Here is a 21,320-nt window from a genome sequence, read left to right as displayed (position 1 = left end):
TAAACTCAGTTTGGACCATAGTTCAGTAACCGGCCAGTATTTAGTGCTACCACAGCCTGGTGTTCAAGATCATGTCTGTAACTTGTAATGTTAGTGAATGTCATGCCAGTGCTCATCAACCAAGCAGAGCAAATGTAACCTCACTCTTCATTTTATTGATAGACTCTCAAGTTTGAACAGACCACTGCAGAATAACTGCTGCATCTGGGTTGGAATGAACAACGTCACAGATTGACCCCTGTTTTAGCCTTTAACCTGAGTTTTTCTCGCTCTCTCATTAGCTGTCTTCTGCTGTTCTGTCTTTTTTTGTTTTGCCAGTTAAGCTACAGTGTCCACCATTACTACAAAATTAATCTAAGAAATGTTTTTCTTCAAGAAAAGGATAGATCTTGCTCCACACTACTAAACTTTGTAGGCTGGCGTGTTGTTGTCACAGGGACTTCTACATGCGGTAAATTAATCTAATCCTGATAATCCTAATTCTAAATCATGGATTAAAGTCAATCACACATATATAGATGTGAGACTCTTGTTTTTTAAATTCCTCACAGTGAAAGTTTCCTTTTGTATAAATCAGTCCACAGCCTGACCAAGACAGATGAGGAATGTTTTAATTTTTTGGTTTGAATTCAGATGGCCTCACATTGAGCCTTTGAGAACACAAATCATCTTAGACAGATTGAATATCACTGAAGGGGCTATACTACAAGGCTGCTGCATAAAGAAAAAGGGGATAAGGAAAGAGAGATGTTGTCTGAAAGTGTGTATTTGTGTCAAATCTACATGACTGTAACACATACCTGTTTCCTCATGACATCAGTGGCCTGCATGATGCAGCGAGGAGGCAGACCGTGGTTTCGGGCCAACAGGATGGCTTGTTCCAGTGTCACACTCAGAGTGCAGCTGTTCATAAAGAGGGAAAAAAATAAGGTCAAGCTCAAGCATTTACTCTCCATCTGCATGTTTACCAGATCAGTTTCTCACTGTGGAAATGAATGATGCCGTATTTGTAGAGTTTTTCTTTTTCTGCCAAAACGTGCTGTTGCTGTAAATTTTCTAAATGGCACAATGGATTCATCAATGGTGAGAAGATACATCTCCTCTGACTCAACATTTACACGTTCTCTCCATGATTTCATGACAACAAAGCAATCTTTGCAACAGATGGAGGCTGAAAGTGAGATCTGAGACTGAGACAAACATCAACAGAAAACAAAAGCAAGCCAAGATCCAAACTCTGGGCTTCTTCCAGATATGATGAATCTCTGGCAGAATGTCTGGCTCTGCATCGAATTCCCCTGCACATATTTTGCTCTTCTTAACATCTTGTCACTGCCATTGGATGCCTCTTTTTTTTACTTTTGCTGCTTTCCTTCTTAAAATTTCACCTGCAGCTGAAATGTTATCCACAGCTGCAGATCACGCAGCATCAGGAGAGTAACAAACCTCCGCTTTGTGCTTTTTGGGCTCAGAAGAGAAGGAGAGGATTAAACCTCATCTTGGACTTCCCAGTTTCCTCAGCACCAGGATCCATTCTTCCAAGGATGGGTTAGCGTGCCTCCTGCAGCTGAAGTGACAGACTCACACCACCATACAGGTGGGATGCGTGTAAAATGAGTGTTGGTGTGAGTCTGTGATTCATTAGTTACAGATGACTCGTAGACACACTGTGTACCTTCCTCTCTGTCACCTTCACACACACACAGGCAGACGGCAGTGAGGATAAATCCTCAGAGAGCCAGTGACAGGTGTCGAAGCTGCTGGTGACCTTTCTATGTTCACAGACTGCACTAGTAGATCAATCCATGTCCCTTTCAGTGGAAATTGAACCGTCTCGCTCTCATTGAGTAACACAGCCACAAGGCTGTTAAGTCATCTGAGCTGTTTATTTAATATTCCCCTCCTTCGTGGTCAGATTTAACACTCAGTGAAGAGAAAACTTTAGGGACTAAACGCTGCCAGAAGCGATAACTTTGACTCAATCAGATCAGGTTTAAAAGTCCCCATGAGCTCCAGTTGCATAACTTTAACAGAAAGTGATAAAAGTAATGAAAACTATCATCTCCCATATGTGTGGAAGATGTCCTTTCACAGAGTATTTTCAGCACCCATTCTGAGCTTAAAGGAGAGTGGGGGGGTAAAAGTCACCCACAGAGATTCTTTAAATATCTCGTCAGCTGGAGCGGGATGAAGGAGCTGCACGGAAATCTGAGGCTGCCACGGTTTCCCTTCTCATTAGGGCTGGTGAGATAGTGAGAGGTGATTTACACCCATCTGTTTCATGTTGTTCCAGCACATATTCCATTTACACTCCTCCTGAGCCAAGTCAGGGCTGATAAAGGAAGAGAAATCAAGAGAGTGGAGGACAGAAAGAAGGGGGAAGATTCGTAAAGACAATGCACAAAGAGGAGCCTATATTTGCCTTACACGTAAATCAAAAAGAGCTCCTACAGATGATTTAGATGACATGAAACGATGGAATAAACAAGTTAGGACTCCAAATGTGCACCAAATGTTGTGCTTATAACACTTTCTTACTAATGCATTTTGTGAGAGTGACTGACAGACTCAGGAGGAAAGAGGAGCGCAGTGCACAGCAAACTGCTGATGCCCCCCAAAGTATCATGCTTTCTCTCTTATTAAAGCTCATCCATCAACATAACTAATGCAATCAATATTGCCTGAGAAGGCTGCCACACTGATGATGCAGTTTCCACATTACTAATCGACTGCCTTGGTCTCATAGTTTTTCCAATTGCACTGAATTTAGTTTGTGTGCTTTCCATTTTCACAAGTAATAAAGAGTCCTTTCGAATATTTCGTTGATTTATCTTATAAAGAGAAAGTAGTGACTTTGGTTAGTGAAGGGACTGGAGTTTAAAATGTATTTGTTTTGAACAGTGATAGTGCCAATTATTCATAAAGCTAATTTAGCCTTAATGACTGAGGCCAGCTGTTACTCACAACTCTCTTGCCCCAGGGGGGACACAGGGATCGTCCTGAACAAAGTGTCTCAAAAGAAGCCAAAACTTATGCTTTTTTAAGACAATGGTATTAATGGTAGAGTCTGCAGGATTTCCCTAAAAAATAAAATGTCACCTTTACAGAAATAATCCCGCTCAATCGTCACTTCTGGGCCTCTATACATGTGTCTCTGCATCTTTGTCAGCCTCGAACCCTCTCCTCTGCCTGTATGTTGATGTTTTGGTTGTTTTGGACGTTTCTGGGAGGAGAGCAAGCATGGTTACATCAGCTAATCACAGTGCGCCCAGTGCGCAAGTGGAAGAAGCTATCCTGAGTGGCAACAATAGTGGATGTAGCACAGAAGAGGAAAAACACAACTAAAGCGAAACGCCAAACAGAACTTTTTCCCAATGAGGGTGAAGCTTGGCTCCACTTTCACTCCTTTTCGGGCACTTGGAGAGCATCATGGGACAAATAGCGTCGCGAGTTGGCTTTGTGCTAACCAGGTATGAGTCAAATACCCAAAAATTTGCTTGTGCTAACATGTCGAGCACAGCTCTCGAGTCTCACCCACATAGAAACATGACGCTGCAGGTGGTTGCTAAGCTAGTGAATGTGTTCGGTCGGATCGAGGCTGTGGGTGTGCGCTGCTGCTGGCACTGAGCCAAGAGAGAGAAGTCCAGTCTAAATTTGTGTTTACTAGCAAGCAACGAAAATTCCTGCAGACCTTACATTTACTAGGGGTGAGTACTGGCAAGAACCTCACGATACTATACAAAGGTTTTAAGATACGATAATATTACTATGTATCACAATATCATAATATTGTGACATATTGTGATATTCTACACAGTTACCTGAGAACAAAAAAGATGACGTTTATGTAAATCACACAGTATTACGCAAAATTGAAAAGAAAATAGAAAAAATCGATGTCAAGTACAACAAAAACCTGTGTTGTAAAGTTTAGGAACATTTTATTCATTTTACACTCTATTGGTAACATAGCTCTTTCTATCACAGTGGAGGCATGAAAGTCTATTTTACTTCCAACTGAACTGAAATGTGAATTTTTATTTTTTACATAAAATTGATGTTAAGAGTTGAAATATTGATAATGTATCAGAGGCCAAAGTATCATGAAAAACTGCTGTATCAATATTTTTCACACCTCTAGTTATTCATGTAACAGAGTTATTGAACAACTGCCAGGCATTCAAATACACGTTCGGTGCAATGTCGAACAACAAACACTCAGAGACGATCTTACCGTGACTCTTAGTGACCACTCCTATGCTTCTTTGACCAAGAAGTGTGTGTGAATGTTACTAAAAGAAGCTGTTGTGTATAAAATCCTTGACTTTAAAAGTTAATGAAGTTGATATTCTAATACTTTTATCACTTACTGGGGATCCCATCAGCCTCCAGCTTTTCAGAGTGGAAAAAGTACTAAAGAAGAAAGCAAGTTCACAAATAATCCTAAATATGGCAGGACCCGTCACCTCCTCTGTCATGCTACACTTAGCCTGCCCATCAGAGTGAGTTGTAGCTGGTGTGTATGATTGCACAGGCACACACACACACACACACAGGCTGTGGGTTAATAAAGTAGCAACAGTCATTGCACAGACGGGAACTTTCTATTAGAGCTCAAGCAACCACGCGGCTCCATCCAGTGCACTTTATCCAGCCATCAGTCACATCCAGCAAACGCCTGAGCACACTTGTGAGCGTGTGTTTGTGTGTGTGTGTAAGTGAGGCACAAAGATATGGAAACTGTCATGGGTAAAGGAAGAGGGTATCAGAAGGGTGGGTGGGCGGTTGGAGGGAAGAGACGAGTAAGAGATTAAAGATGAAAGCTGTAGACGGGATCAGCGGTGACAAACGATCAGGATATTTCTGTCCTCATGCATTGATGAATGGTGCCCTCAGCAGCAGGTGAATTAGGATGCCATATATAGAATTCAATGAAAGTGGAAGTAATTGCCCTCTCTTCTTCCTCAGTGAAGAGCTATGCCTACTTAAAACTTACTTACCCTGCCTGAAAAACAATGGACTCTATTAACTAGCATATCCTGCAGGTAATTAATGCAGAAAAATGTGTATTAATAGAAAACCCATACATAAAGGAGAGCAGGGTTCTCATGAAACTGAGAGTTACACGCAAGATAAAAGATGAAGCACAGAAACGGGCAAAGGTGAGAAGAGTGTTAATGCAGGAGAGATGAAAGAGAAAGTAAAACAGCTAAAGAGCTGTCAAAAAGGAGGGAGATGGGAAGCAGGGAGGTATAATTTAACCAGAGGCGGTTCACACAAGGTATACGTGCCCACACACTCACCGATGGACGCCGCTGTTGCACATGACAATGTGTGTGGCACCCAGACGCGAGCAGAGCTCAGAGGCCACCGTGAGCAGCCCCACTCCAGACGCCCCGCAAGCAGTGTACTGACAGGCAGCGGTTCGGCGACAACTGATAAAGCTCTCCATCAGACGGTACAGCTCCTCCATGGCGTTAAGAGGACGCATCAACTGGAGGGAAAAAGAGGGAAGGGAGTTTGTTACAGTGTTTTCTACAACAAGGTGGTATCTACAAAGAGCAGATCTGCCGACAGTGAAGTGTTTACCTAAAGCTGCTTCTGTCACTTAGCTTCTCATCCTGCTATGACTACAGAATTCAGATTTATATTCAAAGGGATGCCTACTTACAAAAGCGCTTCCAGATGGCAACCAGATATTGGAGGATATTTCAAGTCTTGTAAATATTTAAAAGCATAAAAAGAAGTGGATATATCCATCATGAGGCCACTGCTGGTTTATAAACCACTTTTTCAGCCACAAGTTTTAAAATTATACATTCACTTTGTATTTACTGGAAGCAGAAGTGACTCTATCTGGAGGACAGAGAACATGTGCATCTTAACCCTCATCTATCTACAGGCTGCCTTGGTAGCTCCTCATTTATCATCAGACAGAAAAGACCCTTATTCCAAAACACCTTTTACCTTCAATGGGACCTTTGAATATAAAAAATAAGCTGTAATATGGAGGAAATTGAGTTATAGATTGAGATTTTTTTACTTGTTGGGGGATGGATTACATCAGTAAAAAATGAAAGAAGCAGCATGGTAGTTTTGGCACCTGGTTTCACTTAAGGCCCATTTATGCTCAACATTAAATACGGATACCAACGCAGCCCTCTCTCTGTGCTCTGTGTTCATTTTGGTCCTATTTCTGCAAGTTTCCATGAAGCTTACAGATACTAGCAAAACAGAGCAGTACCATCGGAAACCATGGGGGCAGTGTTACTGTAACTACCCGATATGTAGCTTTAGTAAGACATAAAGAAGAAACAACAATGGCGGAACTTTTGCAATGTAATTAAAGGCTTTACCAACCACTGTCTTCTACAACTCTGCCTCTTTTTTTGTCTTTTATGCAAGAGGTACATTAGCAATATCTCCTCCACAGTCACCATGTTTGTTTTTGAGTTTGTCGTCACAAACTTTTGACTCTGGGCTGCCACCCCCTGGTGGATGTATTGGTTAAAATCAATGTCAACATAAGGGATGCATGAAAGTATGTGAGCAGTGATAACATCGTGCGAAAAGGATAGATGCGTTTTTTTAATGTAAAGGGAGAATAAATGGGTCTTTAGAGTGAAATCTTTCTAAACAAGTGACTATATTAAAAGTTTAGAGACCTGGCAGCTTCCAAAAGTGAAGTCAAAATATTTAAAGCTGTCTCTTCTGACAGACTGCAAGGAGGTATCTTTTATGTCCACCTCCTCCAAGTTATCAGATGGGACATGGGTCAAACTTGCAGGATGATCCCACACTTTGACTGATCCTGATACCTTTAAAAAGGAACCAGCTGACAATTTTCATGTGCTTAAATTTGCACTTTATAGCTCTGTATTAGTTGTTTTGATACATATATAGGTGCGTTATCTCGTTGTCATTAAAGAATCCAGGGTGTAAAAGTGAGGTCACCACAGAAACTGCTCTCCCTGGTGACTGGCTGCAGTACAGGTTAAAAAATCAGGCTCTCCAGTCATTCCAGATGGATTGTGGTCAAACTTTAATAAATTAATACAACTTGTAGAAATGTTTCTCACATCCGATTGTTGTGGTGATTTGAAGATATCATTTGGATGTCTTGTATTCAAGTCCTCTTTTTTTTGAAAAGTTTCGTTTTCATTAGTTATACGAGGTTAAAAAAGAGGTTTCACGTCACGCTTGATGATTGACAGCTGCCTTTCTAGTATATTTTTTTCGGGGATGTAAAATACGTCGGGAGGTAGAGTCAATAAGTGATAATACTCTTAAAAGAAAATGTTTTTTATTATTTTTGTCATTTGGACCCACTCAGATTCCTACAGAATCCCTCACAGTCTCTACTGCGCAGACTCTGGCTGCACAACGGCTACCAATGGCTGCGCCTGAGACGGAGGAATTTTGGCTTCAAAACCATAGAATGGTAAATGGTGAAGCCACGCTGTCCACTCTACAGACAGTCCATGGTGTGAACATACTGTATACATGAATGCAGCCTTTGCTGATGTGAACTTGGTCTTACCTTATCTATGAGAGCAGCTTTGGGTGCAGAGCTGGGTGGCATGTTGGAATGATCTAAGTAGAAAGCCCTAGAGAAGAAAGAAGAGAAGAGAATACACGGTTGTAACTGGATATCAGCGATGTGGTTGGATTCAAACAGTGTTTATCAAGAGGTAACAAACCGCAGTAGACTTTATTTAATCATACTACACAATTGCTTTCATCTATCCAGAAGCTCAACTGCTCCATAAACACACTGTGGCGTCATTTTCCCTGCATCATTAGGTCATCATAGCTTTGGCTGCCTTTCTGGGAAAACTAGGCCACCTGCTCATAATGGAGCTCCAGCATCTGACTATCAATCATGGAAGTGAGTTGGGAACAGCTCAGCAGAAACGCAGAATAAGCATCTCCCGTCCTGGGCATCACTCCAAATGCCTTTCCTCATTCATTCATGGAGCACAGCCGATTTTGGAGGTGATTTTTCCCGCTTTTGCCCACCGGGGGCAGCACTGCACTGGTGTCCCTAATGCAGACCCAGAGGGCGTACATATGCCGCAATGAGTCCATCTGAGGTGGAGTGCTGCTGGTGCACACTCAGCAGTCTGTGACTCCATCAAATCTCAGTAATCCAGCAGTACGCTAAAAATAGACACAGCACAGCACATTAAAGCTCTTGTAATAAAATCACAAACTCCATTACTTCTTGCCAGAAGGGATAATTATGTACAACACACAGCCATCCTTACAGTACACGTTTCTTGAACTGGAAATAAACGAAGAGATGAGTTTTAGAGATGGGAGACTTTTGAAGGAGGGGGATCGTTTATGAAAGCAAGCGCTCGTTCATCTGCGCTCACTCTGCTGTTAAGTGATTAAAATCAGGACAAGGAGGCTTTCATTATGAGTGTGCGGAATCTGCCTGACATCACATTAATGAAAATGATTAATCAGAGAAAAGTTAGCTCAACTAAGATTGAAGATTTCACAGCGATATCATAGAGAACACACAAAATTAACTACACACCACATCAAAGGAGGAAACAAATCATCAACTCTGAAAAGTCCTTTAAGCCTCTGTATTAGAGCAGCTTTTTTATCCATTCAAGCTAATGATGCTATGCCTAATACCTCAGCTGCCTGCCTCTAATTCACTTAAATAAATCTACTCAGCAACATAAATCTATTCTGATTTGGATGAGTAACCCGTCCACTTTATATCTCCACTTGTTGAGGCTTTCAAAGTATTTAATCCCATCCGGCAAATTATCCTTTAACCTCGTGTTGAGTGCTACTAAATGACGGCGAGCCGAGTTTGCTTGGGGTTCAGATGGAGCTAACAGCCCATGTAATTGGTTCAAGATGGCCTTATCATTCACAGGATGCTCACGTTAGGCTGTGTGTTACACTGCATCACAACACAGAGTACACACCTTTCCAATCCGTTCATACAGAGGACAAAAGAGCACATAACGGACACAAGTGCTGAGCAATCTGAAGAGTGGGTGACAGGATTGTGTTTGGCCAAGCTGACAGTTTAAAGCTCTAAATATTTGATGTCTTCATGATGGTTTCTACAGTTAAACACCTGGCCTCCTTATTGTGTTTGTATGTGTGTGTGTGAAAGCGTGTCCTTATGTGAGCTGTGGAAAAACAAACACCGGCAGTAACTGAAAGATTACTTTGATCCAAGCGTTTTCAAACACATCATCACTCTTTTTACAGGTCAAACAAAGAGAAGGGAGAGATTTTATGAGGTGAGGAAAAAAGAAATGAAATATATTGGGAACAAAAGCGTACACTGAAATTGTTTCTCCTCCAGCTCTCACTACAGCTCTGCTAAGGTTATCTGACTGTGTCAACTAACTGTGCTCTCCAAGTCCCCTCACCCGTGTCCCTCCTGCTTATCGGTCCCCACTTTAGACTTTTATCTTAAAGAACTATAATAAAATCAGTCTCAGACGTATCAGCCCTCCTTTATCTGCAAAACTCCATCTGCACACATTTGCCTATCTGTTTTAGACTAAATGAAAGCACCTTGTCTTGACCGTGCACGCTTTTTCCCCCGCAGAGGCAAGGTCACTGCTCATCTTATCCTCCTGCTGTAAAAGTTGTTCTAAAAATATCGCCAACCGCAGCTTGAGGAGCAGCGCCGCCTCTCTCCTGGAGGTCCCTAATGACAAAATAATGGGAGTCAGACTACGAGTGATGTGTGGTTTAAGGAGGACCTGCATAACACCGCAGCTGATGGAGCTCTGTGAGAGGTTTGGGAACCGTGCTCCTTAATAAAACAGTTATTACGGATGAAAAATGACATTTCAAGCCCACACACTGCGCAAACACAATACAAGAAACATACACTCTAAGTATGGTCTGAGCCAACAGGGAGTTCATTATTTAATCATTAAAGTTTAAGCCCCAAGAGTCTGGGTCCTTCAATTTAACGGCAGAACATATGACATTCTGCATGCACAGACTGGGTTTTTTATCATTTCCTTCTTCCCACAGCCTCCTCTGTAATTAATATTAAAGAACGGCAGTTTCTCTACATGTGGGAATGCTACGAAGAGGTCACATCAAACAAAGATGACAGACACCTTATGAGATCAGGCTTTTTATTCTGTTTATTTTTCTGTTAAAGATGATTTCTCCCAGCCAAAAAACCCATAGGTGAGGCCTGCTAGTTGCTCTTTCCACAAAACACACACACACTTATCAGACACAGAGCCAATGGATTTTTACGTGAGACTCTAATGGAGGACTTGGCTGCCAGCCAGAGATGACTTTCTCTGCGTATAGCTGGTTTTATTTTACTGCTAAATCCCCGTTGTTTCTGCTTCCTTCACAACAACAGCACACCCAAGGAGTGTGATATGTCAGGTGCCGCGTCAGAAAAGAAGGATCTGGAGGCATAGATGTTTTCACGGGAGCAGCATGGGAAGCTGCACGTTAACATGACATCCTCCTTTTTAAAAACAAGCCTAAAAGGAACAGAGTTAAACCCTGAAATACCTCGAGAGATGAATGTTTAAACTAAGTCTGTGGATTTGATTTCCCATCTGTTCGCTCAGGAGGACACGAGCCAAGTGTCTTGGATTTACAGCATTATATGTGACCCTGCAGAAGTGCATGCTGGTCCATGTAAATCACTCACGCGGCTGTGATGAATGACACTCACCGTTATTAAATCCCCCACAAACCCCTGCAGTGTGTGGCAGAGCTGCCTGGAGGCTAATGAGAGCCTCTAGGAGGCCTCACATGCCACGCGGTGACGCTTCTGCAATGACACCGGTGAGATAGTGCGTCTGAAGTGTGTTGGAGGTCATATCCGTACCCCACGCCTCCTATCTTCACTTCCAGGGAAATATTTATGGATACCTATATGTCACCCTCAGCTGCATATGTAAAAAAGCAGAAGGAGGGTATAGAAGGTGTGTGAGGGTAACAACAGCAAGAAAATATCTTAAACTGAGAAACTCCTCAAACAAAATGACTCATGTGTATGTTGAAGAAATCCAGATCAAGGTTGCATGCAGAGTCATACGTGTCAATTGACCAGGAAGCAAATGTTTGGTCTTTGATACTGGAAAGCAGATCAGCCTTAAAGGTCCCATATTGTGCAAAAATTACTTTATTAAGTCTTTTAGTGAAATTTGTGGGTCTTTGGCTTTCCTCCCAGCCCACAAAATGTGACATTTAATGACAAAACACGTACTTAGTAGTGCTTGTGAATGTAAAATCCTGACCTCAAATGAGTTGTTTGGATTTTGGGGATTTGCCGACATCAGCGATTCCCTTTTTTGACCAATCAGGAGCAAGTCTGACCTGATTGGTCCACCAGAGTAGATACCCTGAACCCCCTCCCTGCCCACTCCCCTCCCTGCTGCTGGAGAGATTTCTCTCCAGCAGCAGGTAGGACAATGCTGAAGTTGCAAGGCCATCACTGCTCTGTTTTTGGCTGTAAACAGCCACATAGTTCTATGCACAAGTTTTCCATCTCTGAAGAAGACAAGACTAAGTGGCTAGAGTTCATTTATCAAGTAAATGTGCCAGCTACACTCAGTAAAACTGTGCATGTGTGTGCTAGTCACTTCACAGCCAACTGCTTTTCCAACTTTGGACAGTACAGCAGAGGGCTAGAGAATAGACTGGTCCTGAATCCAGGCGCATTACCAACCATCCACCAACAAACCTCAAACCCTGGAAATGTGAGTATTTTAAATGCTGTGTGCTGTGGAGCAGATGTAAGAGCTTTTCCTCAGTGTTCCCCCTGTCTCTGTGTTAGCTTCAGGATGCTAACTTTAGCTGCTGTTAGCCTGTTGTTTTGGCCTGTAATGTTGCGGTAAAAGATCTTTGCTTTTTTCTAAATATTGTGCACTCGGAGCTCGTGGTGCCGCTCTCAGTGACGTAGAAGAGCAGGGCAGTATCAGCGGTGGCTCATTTACATATGAAGGTCACGCCCACTAAATCAGAGCGTTCTGAACAGAGGGGCTATGAGAGCCTGGAAACAATGCTGCTGTGCTTGATTTATTGGCTTTTTGGACCAAAACATGTTACTACCATTTCATGAAGACATCAATCATTTAATTAAACTGCAGAAAAGGTGCATAATATGGGACCTTTAATGGGGTTGTAGTGTCAGGCTCAGCTGAAGATTTATTTTGTAAGGAGTAATGATGTGAAGAAGTTATAGATCTTTTGCATATGATGTCACAAAGTCTGCCAGTCCCCCCTGGACCGCAAAAGGGACGTGTTATTTAATAAATCTCAGTGCAAAGACTGATACAACCTTCAATCATTTGCTTCAGAAATGGAAATAAAGCAGAAGTGAATCACAGCCGTAAGACAAGAATTGGCAGCAGTTAATTTCATCGTACAAGCTCCTACGCTAACTGGTTTCTGTAATCCAGTGGGTTTTTTTGTGTTTACCAAATGCCATGAGTCATCATCTGCTTCACTCACACGATTCCTTACATATTCTCAAATGTATGAACAGCTGTTTTTTCTTTTAGGTCTCCTCTTCAATCTACTGCAGAGTAGTAAATCCTAGTCACTAATGAGTACAACAAATGTGCAAAAATAAAGTATTTTTAACAAACAAGGAGTCGGATTTTATCTAAGACTGGAGCGACACTCAATAAAACAATCTCAACCAAGCATGTTGCACTGCACTAGAATCAAGTATCTAACACAGCCATGGTATGATTTCAAATTAATGTCGTTGGAAACACATGCACGCATAATAAGAACAACAACTGGTTGGTAATCATGAACAAATACACAACACAGAAGTATTCTTGGCTCATAACAAAGGTGATTTTCAGACACATCACAAGATGAGTCCAGGTCGTTATAACAGTTCAAGGATAAAATCAAAAGGAAATGATAAAAAGAAGCTAAGTCCCTGATGCTCAGCTTCACCAGGCTGTATTAGAAGGGGTTCAGTGCACACTTGCTGGAGCAGAATGAAGCCCCAGCACCATCCTCAGTGCTCTGGTGGGTTGGGACTCCCTGTGCCAGCGTGAAGATGAGCCATTTTCATCAGTGTCTAAGCTGGAGAGAACAGAGCTCTGTTTTCGTTTATATAGAAATAATATGGGACTGAAATTTGGTTGTGTGACTGTTAGATAAAAGAGGAATATCCATGATCAGACATGATTGCCCAATCACATTTGTCATTCTGTGAAATAACCTCTTAGCTTTCCCACATTTACACTACTCTATCTCTGTTCTGCAAGCTTGCAATGCTCATGCATTTCAGGTGAAAAATGCAGACACTCAAGGCAGTAAATATTCCTATATGAGGATAGTAGCAGTCATTGCTGCATCGTCTCTCCCAGCAGAGGAGACAGATACCATCAATTACACGAGCCAGCTCTGCACAGTTTAAGTAACAGATTTGTGGTATTGTTGTGCAACAGGAGCAGAGTGATGCTGAATACCGTAAGTTCAATTCATGTCAAACCATTTATTCCCTTGTGTTCAGATCAGGGTATAGTGTGGGCGTGTCCTTGAGAATAAACCTCGTAAATTAATGAATGACAGCCAACTTCATGTATGATAGTTGCTAGGCGCCGCCCTGTTGGCTATGGCTGCCTTTTGCAGCAGCTCTCTCTTCTTTGTCCGTTTCTTGTAATTTTTTCGTGATCTTTGTATTTGGAATGGATCATTACCTTGTATGGTTCATTTTTTGGTCATGGACACCAAACTTTTTGTGGCTTCAGTGATATTTTTACTATTTTTTCTCCTGTGTTTGTCTGGAGATCCTACATGTAACCATGGCTGCATTGTTTACATGTGAACTTGGCTGTTAGCAGTCTGTAGCATGTCAATGCTAACTGGTGTGAGGCCTGATGTCTTCCCACAAGGTGAGGAGAAGGAGGTGAGGACAATGTGCTGGTTTTCAGGTGTGAGCTGAGAAGTAACGACAACAACCTGTCCTTCTATCCATAGTTTTTGGGAACGTAAGATCTATCTCCAATAAGATGGACGAGCTAGCTGTGCTAACCCAGCAACAGAGGGAATACCAGAGAGCAGAGTAGCATCATGCTATTCACAGACATAGCTAACAGAGCTAACATCAGACACCAACGCCATGTTGGAAGAGCTTCAGCAGAAGCTCAGTCCTGGACACTGTGGAGGTGGAGGCTGGCTGAACTGGAGAATGATGGACAAGCTGTCATCATCTATTTTCTTATGGACCCTTTTGCACTTTCTTACTTTTGTTTTCTTGATTGCTCCTGTGACTTCGATTTTGTTGTACTTGTTACAACGACAATACAGTTCTATTCTATCTTTATGATGTTTATTGTCTGAGAGGTTGAATATGTTTGGATGTCTGTGTTATCTATGAGAGGGTATTTAGATATATACATGTGTAAAACAAATCCAGTGCCTAAGCTGAGGTATTAGGAAACTCTCTGAGATTATTTCTGTGTTTTATACAGTCTCTGACTGAAACCCAGACTTTTAACAGTAAACTGCTGCATTTTGTGTTTTATTCTCACTGGTTTAGCTCTAAATTCGAGGGTTCTTCTACCAGAAAGTATGGTTTGATCAGCAGACCTACTTGCTGATAGAGGACACAATATGTTAGGAAGTATCAGATGTCTTCATGTTCTGTTAATCCTGTTTTATCACCTCGTAGCATTGATCAAGTTGAACTTTTTCTTGTATTGTTTGCACTGTAAACAGTGGGTCATATTTCAGTTGGAGCCTCAGGATCGATCTCTGCTGCTCTAACCACAGGCCATCAAAGTCATCCGGAGAAGGAAGAGGGAGAGGGATTTCTGCTGTGCAAAAACTGAAAAACCTGATCTGCTCTAAAAATCAAGCTTTTCTGCGTAATCACGAGTGGTGTGATTACCAATTCCCTGAGGCTGATGGGAAGGCAAACACTGCCAGCACAAATGAGCTGGAGGCTTTGTTGTGATGACTGATGAATGTTTAACCAACAAAGCGTGAAATAAAAGAGGCTGTCGTTTTAATGATAAGTACCATTTGCTGGACAGTGTCATAGATCCAAGATTAGTACTTATCTGTCAGCCACCATGCCTTCATTAAACCTCATTTGTCAGACTGCGCAGAATTTTAATATCCGCATAAATCAAGTGTTTTTATCAAAGGGACGTGTAGTACGAGATGTGGAGATTTCTCAACTGCTTTGTGATACGGTGCCAAACATTTTCTCACTACTGCCAGATGCATTCCAATTAAGGAGAGAAGCTGTATGCCTGCAGTACGAGCTTTCTGTGTCAGCTGTGCCAGAGGAAATCGATCTTAATACATCTGCCAACACTCACAGGCTACTGTTACATCTGCAAAAAAACAATGCATGCATTTCATGCAGGTATGATCCAGCAGAAGGAAGCATGCACTACATACTTGTCTGTCTCTTATTTTTTTTAATGATGCTGTATGTAGCATGCTCTTTAAATCAATACCCAGGCAGCATGCCAGAGGAAAAACCCCATTCCCTCCTGAAAGTTCCCATCAATAAAAGTAAATTTAGATGGAACCACAAGCCTGCAATAATCTCTCCCTTTGAATTATACATCTGCAGACTCCGCTCTGGCTCTTCCCCTGCCACTCTGCCCTCTTCCTCTCTTGCACTCTCTCCTCCTCAGCTCATCATCCTCATCTCTCCCCTGAAATCCCCTCCATCTTTCCAACCTGTTCTGGCGATCTATATTCCCTTTCCAATTTTCTTCCTCTCCGTTCTCACCAAGTCCTGAAGGAGAAGACTGTTCCTGTTTGGTGCATTTTTATTTTTTCCTTTTTTGTATGACCACATCCCCCAACTCTGGAGAAAGCATGACAAATAAATGCATTCCATGATTTTTAAAAGAAAAATTGATACAAGCAGTTGCAAACACTAAAGAAGCTTTATAATACTATATTACATGTCAGGGTTCTGATTTTCTCAAAACCATCAACTGTGGATGCCATGCACATGCTAGGATTGTTTACCAAAGCTTGAAAATGTTGCTGTCTGCCTGAGCGCTAATCTGCTGACTCCTGCACCACCAACCATGTGCTGTGATTTGTGTTGCTGTTTTTAAAAAGACTTGGATGATTTCATTAGGCGCTATGAGTGTACCGAGATTTGTGTGTATATAGGAAAAGCGTAGGCCAGAGGCAGAGAAGCTGATGGGAAAATTGAAGAAAATTAACCTGGAAATATTCAAAACGTAACAATTTTCTTAAATTTCATTATTAAGTGTCAATCATAGACTGTATATAGAGTGGACAGTGTGGCTCCGCTATTTATCATTGTACGGTTTTTGAGCCAACATTACCCCGTCACAGGCGTAGCGTCACAGACTCTGGCACCACTTGCAGCCAGAGTCTGCGCAGTAGAGACTGTGAGGGATTCTGGGAGAATCTGAGTGGAGCCGGGTAACAAAAATAATAATTATTTGTTTCTTTAAAGAGTCTAATCACTTCTTGACTCTACCTCTCAACATATCTTACAATCCCCAAAAGTAATACAAGAGAACGGCAACTGTCAATTATCGCTAAAGTAGATGTTATCTTCAAATCAACAATCGGATGTGAGAAACATTTCTATGAAGAGTATTAATTTTGTAAAGTTTGACCACAGCCCATCTGGAATGGCTGGAAAGCTGGATTTTTTAACCTATACTGCAACCAGCCACCAGGGGGAGCAGTTTTTGTTAAGACCTCACTCCGAGCCGAGCAAGCGGATGTCCATTTTTTTTTTTACAGTGTATGGTGTCAATAGGGATGGGTACCAAATTAGGTACTTTTATAGATATCAATCAAATTCTCTCTGTAGTACCGGGCACCAATTCACATAAAATCAAACGGTACCATGTTTCTGTACCTAAACACATCCTTGTGACTGTGAGGGAGTAATAGACAGGACGATTTTCCATGCTAGACATGAACACAGTGCTGCAGGTTTATACATTGAAAAATAAATATGTTAAATTAAAAAAAAATCTTTGAGGTTTTTTTAATAAATAAATTAATATTTATCATCACATTAGGTATCCATCCCTTAGTGTTATTTAGTTTCAGACTTGTTTGTTAGTTTTTACATATTGATAAATAAATTAAATGTTAAAATCTTCAGGAATTTGGGCTGTAAATTTTGTGAAAATTTTAAATTAAATTCTTAGAAATTTACATTTTATTGGAATATGTGCCAGATGTCACACTTTGTCAATGACATGTTTAACGTTTAAACATTTTTTTCATTCAGACTTTATTTTTTAGTGTATGAGAAATTTTGACTATTTACAAATTTGTCAGTGTGAATTTTTGGTTTTTAAAAAAATGTAGAAATTTTGGAGTATCCTTCAGAAAGAGAAAAAAAAATGAGAATTTTCAAACGAAACCTTTAAGAAATTCAACACAAAAATATCTTTTTGAACAATGAACCACACTTAACGCCCAAGTTACACACACTCTTATCTACACACACACATTGTGTCTACTGGAAAATCTTTTTTAATTCCACCAGTGTGTTAAAGATTTGTCCTTCTTCGGTCTGATTGAATATAAATGATCCCAATTACACCACTCCTGAACAGAAATGGCCTTTAACTGACACATCCATTTTTTCTTCTCACGCAGTGCTTCTAACTTTAAAATTCTCTTCCAATTCCAGAAAAAAAAGAAAAGACTTCAAGGCTCTTGAATGCATAATGTGCTCTGAGGCATCATGTAAATGAGTTTGGTGTTTGAGGACATGAAAATGTGCCCAGCAGTTCATCTAGTTCACTTTTGCATGAGCTGTCCAGTGTTTGTCTGTCAGGGAGTCTCAGGCTTGTGCCCTCAGTGTGGGTTTAACCCGGTGCTGCCATGGCCTCGCTCCAAGGATAACGAGGTGCCTGAGGTTAGAGCACTGCGACAGAGGGAAAAGTGACATCACAGGCTGGTCTGTGGTCAGCCGACAGACACACGGCGAGTCGTGAGAGAAAACTACTGGTGATGGTGCAGAGAGGAGGAATGAGTTCACTGGCTGCTTAAAGTAAACAGACATGCTGACATGCATGGTACATTATTTTTTGATTTGCGAGTGTTCCCTTTGCACATGAGTGTTTTCTCTTGGTCAAATATTGTAATACACAGTGCACCTTTTGGTTATGAACAGAGCTGAGGCAAATTATCTGAAAGACACACAGAGCCGATTACAATTTAGAAAAAACATGTGCAACTTGAGGCTAAATGACATTAAGTATTCCAGAAGAGTCCAGTCCTGAAGAGTTTCACTCTCCTCTAGAGTTTTGGAGCACACTACCTATTCACATCTCTACCCAGCACCCCTACTTCCCTCCACATCAGCCGGCTCACTTGTTTGCCTGTCAGCTCACATCTGCACCATGTTACTGCAGGAACCTCTGCTGTCAATTCAATTAAACTCTTTCTGAGCAGGTCAAACCGAGCTGACATGTACAGCACATGTGCAAACATACATAAACACCATCTCATCTAAATCACATGGCCCAGTTCCAGGAAAGTCCTGCGCGTACAGTTTGTTTTATGAAACCACATTTCAATTCAACGACGAAACGAAGAGGTTCATAAAAGGTGCTGCTGGCTCACTCACTAATTCATGCATGTGATACAGCACTCTCACTGGTACCGTAATTGGAAGATAGTGACATTTCAGAGACTGATCATGAAGTCCACACTGCAGTCTGTAAACAAGGACTCAATAAAGTGAAAGAGATGCCTCAAAATGCCAATACTCTCCTATTAAGACTGTGAAATCCCAGAAGATCATGCAGACAAACAAATTCATTACACTGCAAGATAGAAGAACAAATGGTGAGGCCTGATGCATGCAAAAGATTAAATGACCCAGCACAATTTGGTATCCACAATCAGATTAATTCTCAAAGTAGTTTCTGTCTTCAAACTAGACGCTAGACACAAATTAAAATCCTTTATCAGGAAGCAAAGGAGAGCGATCCCAGTAAATGAGTGTTTTTGTTGTGGGAAACGATTTGATACATGAGTGATCAAACTGCAAATCAACCAACAACAAGATAGTCCCAAAGTGACAAGATGAAGCTGTGGTCTGGGTTTGGTTCATTGAGAGGAAATTTAACTATACAGGCAGAAAAAGTGCCTCTATTTACAAGAACACAGTCCAATTAACAGACCTCAAGTGTTTCTATAAATCTACAGTGCTCTGAGCTTGTACAGAATTAAGCACTGACACTAATTGAGGACATTTTGCAAAAAGCCAATCTCTAATTCCTCAATCACAGTGTCTCAAGTTTCTTAATGTTGTGTGATTTCACATGCACTCTTATCATTCAGGCAGCAGGTTTGCTATGATTTCCACTCTCCAAAATCACAAAGTAGCATCTTGTAATAAACTCAATGATATTCAGAGAGTGCAATAAAAGTCTGACACTTACTTGAAAACCGAGGAGATTAAATAAACCAAAGCCTTCATTTTTCTACTCCCCAAAGTGTCTGTTTTTTGGCTCCTTTTTTCACCTCATTAAATTACCCACGCCTGGCCAATCACAGAGGGTCTCTGGTGTGCAACAAACCAATGGGGTGTGAGGTAAGTGAGTGCAGGAGCTGTACAGAAGCACTACATCAGCGCCGGTGACATGCTGGGCACTCTCATCCAATCACAGCTGCCCCTGCTGTGTGTGTGTTCCCAACCAATCATAAAACATTCCTGCTGTGTGACTCTCAGCCAATCACCTTGGGATCCTGCTGAGTGGAGGACTGATTGTCAGAGTTTGGCTGTAATGAAGTACGAGTACTTCTTCTGAGTACTTGATGAAAGTTTATAGCTACTGGTACTTCATAATTTCTCTGGTTTTCATTTTTCAGTGTATCAGCAGGTGTAAGCTGGGAAAAACAGGCCCCATGGAGAGCAAAACCAGACAGAACAGAATTCACTGTCATCACACATCCTGGCTCTTATCTGTAGTATGATGTTTTCTACATCTCTTAAACAGATATCTGCATGCTACTACAGCTAGCAGATCATTCTGGATCAGAAACTTTTGAATCAAGCGACAACTGCAGCTAATCAACACTCTGATTTCTTGACTTCTTGGAATAAATCATAACCAATCCGTCAAACATCCATTCAACACACAAACATTGAAAAGCTGTTTTCTTCTCCCCTTCAAGACAGATCTGACACAACCCCAACTTTTACTTTTGTGTTCAAAAACAAGTAACTGCAAGTAAATCACATGAGGCTCATGGGTTTAGAGCTGCATTGAGTCAGGCCTCTGTGCAACTTACTATTTATACTGAGAGACTCACCAGAAACAGGTGAACTTGTGCTTCTTATGGTACGGCCCCACCGGACGCGAATTTGCGTTGAGATTACATACAAAGTCAATGCAAAAACGAGTTTGGATGCCGATTTGCCCCGGACAATGCGTTGGATGCGTTCGGAGCGTCAGACGGCTCTACGCTCAAGCTGAAAATATTTAACTTTCGACGCAAATTTGCGTGAGGCTGTGCCGCAGCAGGAAATCAGCGATGACATTCCCCCCGACGCCATTGTTTGATGACGTTGGGGGGGAAACGCCACCTGCTCCGACTACAACCCTGCTGGAAGATGGAGGAGAAAATAATCTGTGTGGTGTGTCATTTTCCAGAGTCATACGATACAACGTGTGTACTCTACAGAGACCGGAAAAAAAAAAAGGAGCAGGCTCGGGTGAAAGTCGCTGAGGAGACAGGTTTTGAAGGTAAGTTCTGTAAACATCCGTTTCCAGCTGGATTTGCCTGCATGGGTCATCACTGAGTCCGACTGTGTTTTCCTCAGTGGAGTTTTGAGCCTGATAGAGAGGAGGAAGGAGCGGGGCAGGGGCAGAGCCAGGGAAAAGATGGAGGTTCTCTGTGGTCCTCTCTTTCCTCAACCCCTTCATTATCCCCAGGGAGACCTCCGGGAACATGGGTTTGGGGGGTCGAGGATAAGGTTGCAGGGAACAGCCAGGCAGGGCCAGTGGAAGTGGATTACCAGGGAGTGGCAGCAGGCCTTGATTGTGATCTCCAAGGCTTTCACACACTCTCCTGTCATGCTTTTGAAACCACAGCTTATTGTTTTTCAGATGCTCGTTTGGGCTTTCCGTCTTTAAATGAGCGGGCTCTCTACTGCGCCAGTACAGGGACGCGCGTTAGCGCCTCAGCTCGTCAAAATAGTCCAGCGTCCAGACTCGGGCGTTCACGCGGCGCGTTACAGACATGGGGCCTTTAAATTTGCAAATTTGCTCCCAGTGTGGCCACGGCATTAGGGAGTTGAAATGAAGCAAAAACTCATGGTATGTATATCACAGACATGTATG

The 21,320-nt window shown here is 41.9% G+C and overlaps 1 protein-coding gene across 1 annotated transcript in view; it reads right to left on the bottom strand.

The window, feature by feature from the left end:
- Positions 1–21,320, bottom strand: part of prex2 (phosphatidylinositol-3,4,5-trisphosphate-dependent Rac exchange factor 2) — a 110,885-nt gene that overhangs the window by 5,756 nt on the left and 83,809 nt on the right. Inside the window, exons 37-39 of the mRNA XM_074693234.1 lie at positions 7,541–7,607; positions 5,304–5,494; positions 801–903 (exon numbers count right to left, since the gene is read on the bottom strand). Coding sequence (XP_074549335.1) covers positions 801–903; positions 5,304–5,494; positions 7,541–7,607 — 361 coding nt within the window. The remainder of the gene's footprint in view (positions 1–800; positions 904–5,303; positions 5,495–7,540; positions 7,608–21,320) is intronic.

This window comes from Halichoeres trimaculatus, unplaced genomic scaffold (assembly GCF_033239565.1).
Source record: "Halichoeres trimaculatus isolate MK-OKI-2021-1 unplaced genomic scaffold, fHalTri1.1 fHalTri1_scaffold_18, whole genome shotgun sequence".
NCBI classification, from domain to species: domain Eukaryota; kingdom Metazoa; phylum Chordata; class Actinopteri; order Labriformes; family Labridae; genus Halichoeres; species Halichoeres trimaculatus.
Note: the sequence above shows the minus strand (reverse complement) of the source record. Positions and strands in the feature narration are given on the sequence as shown.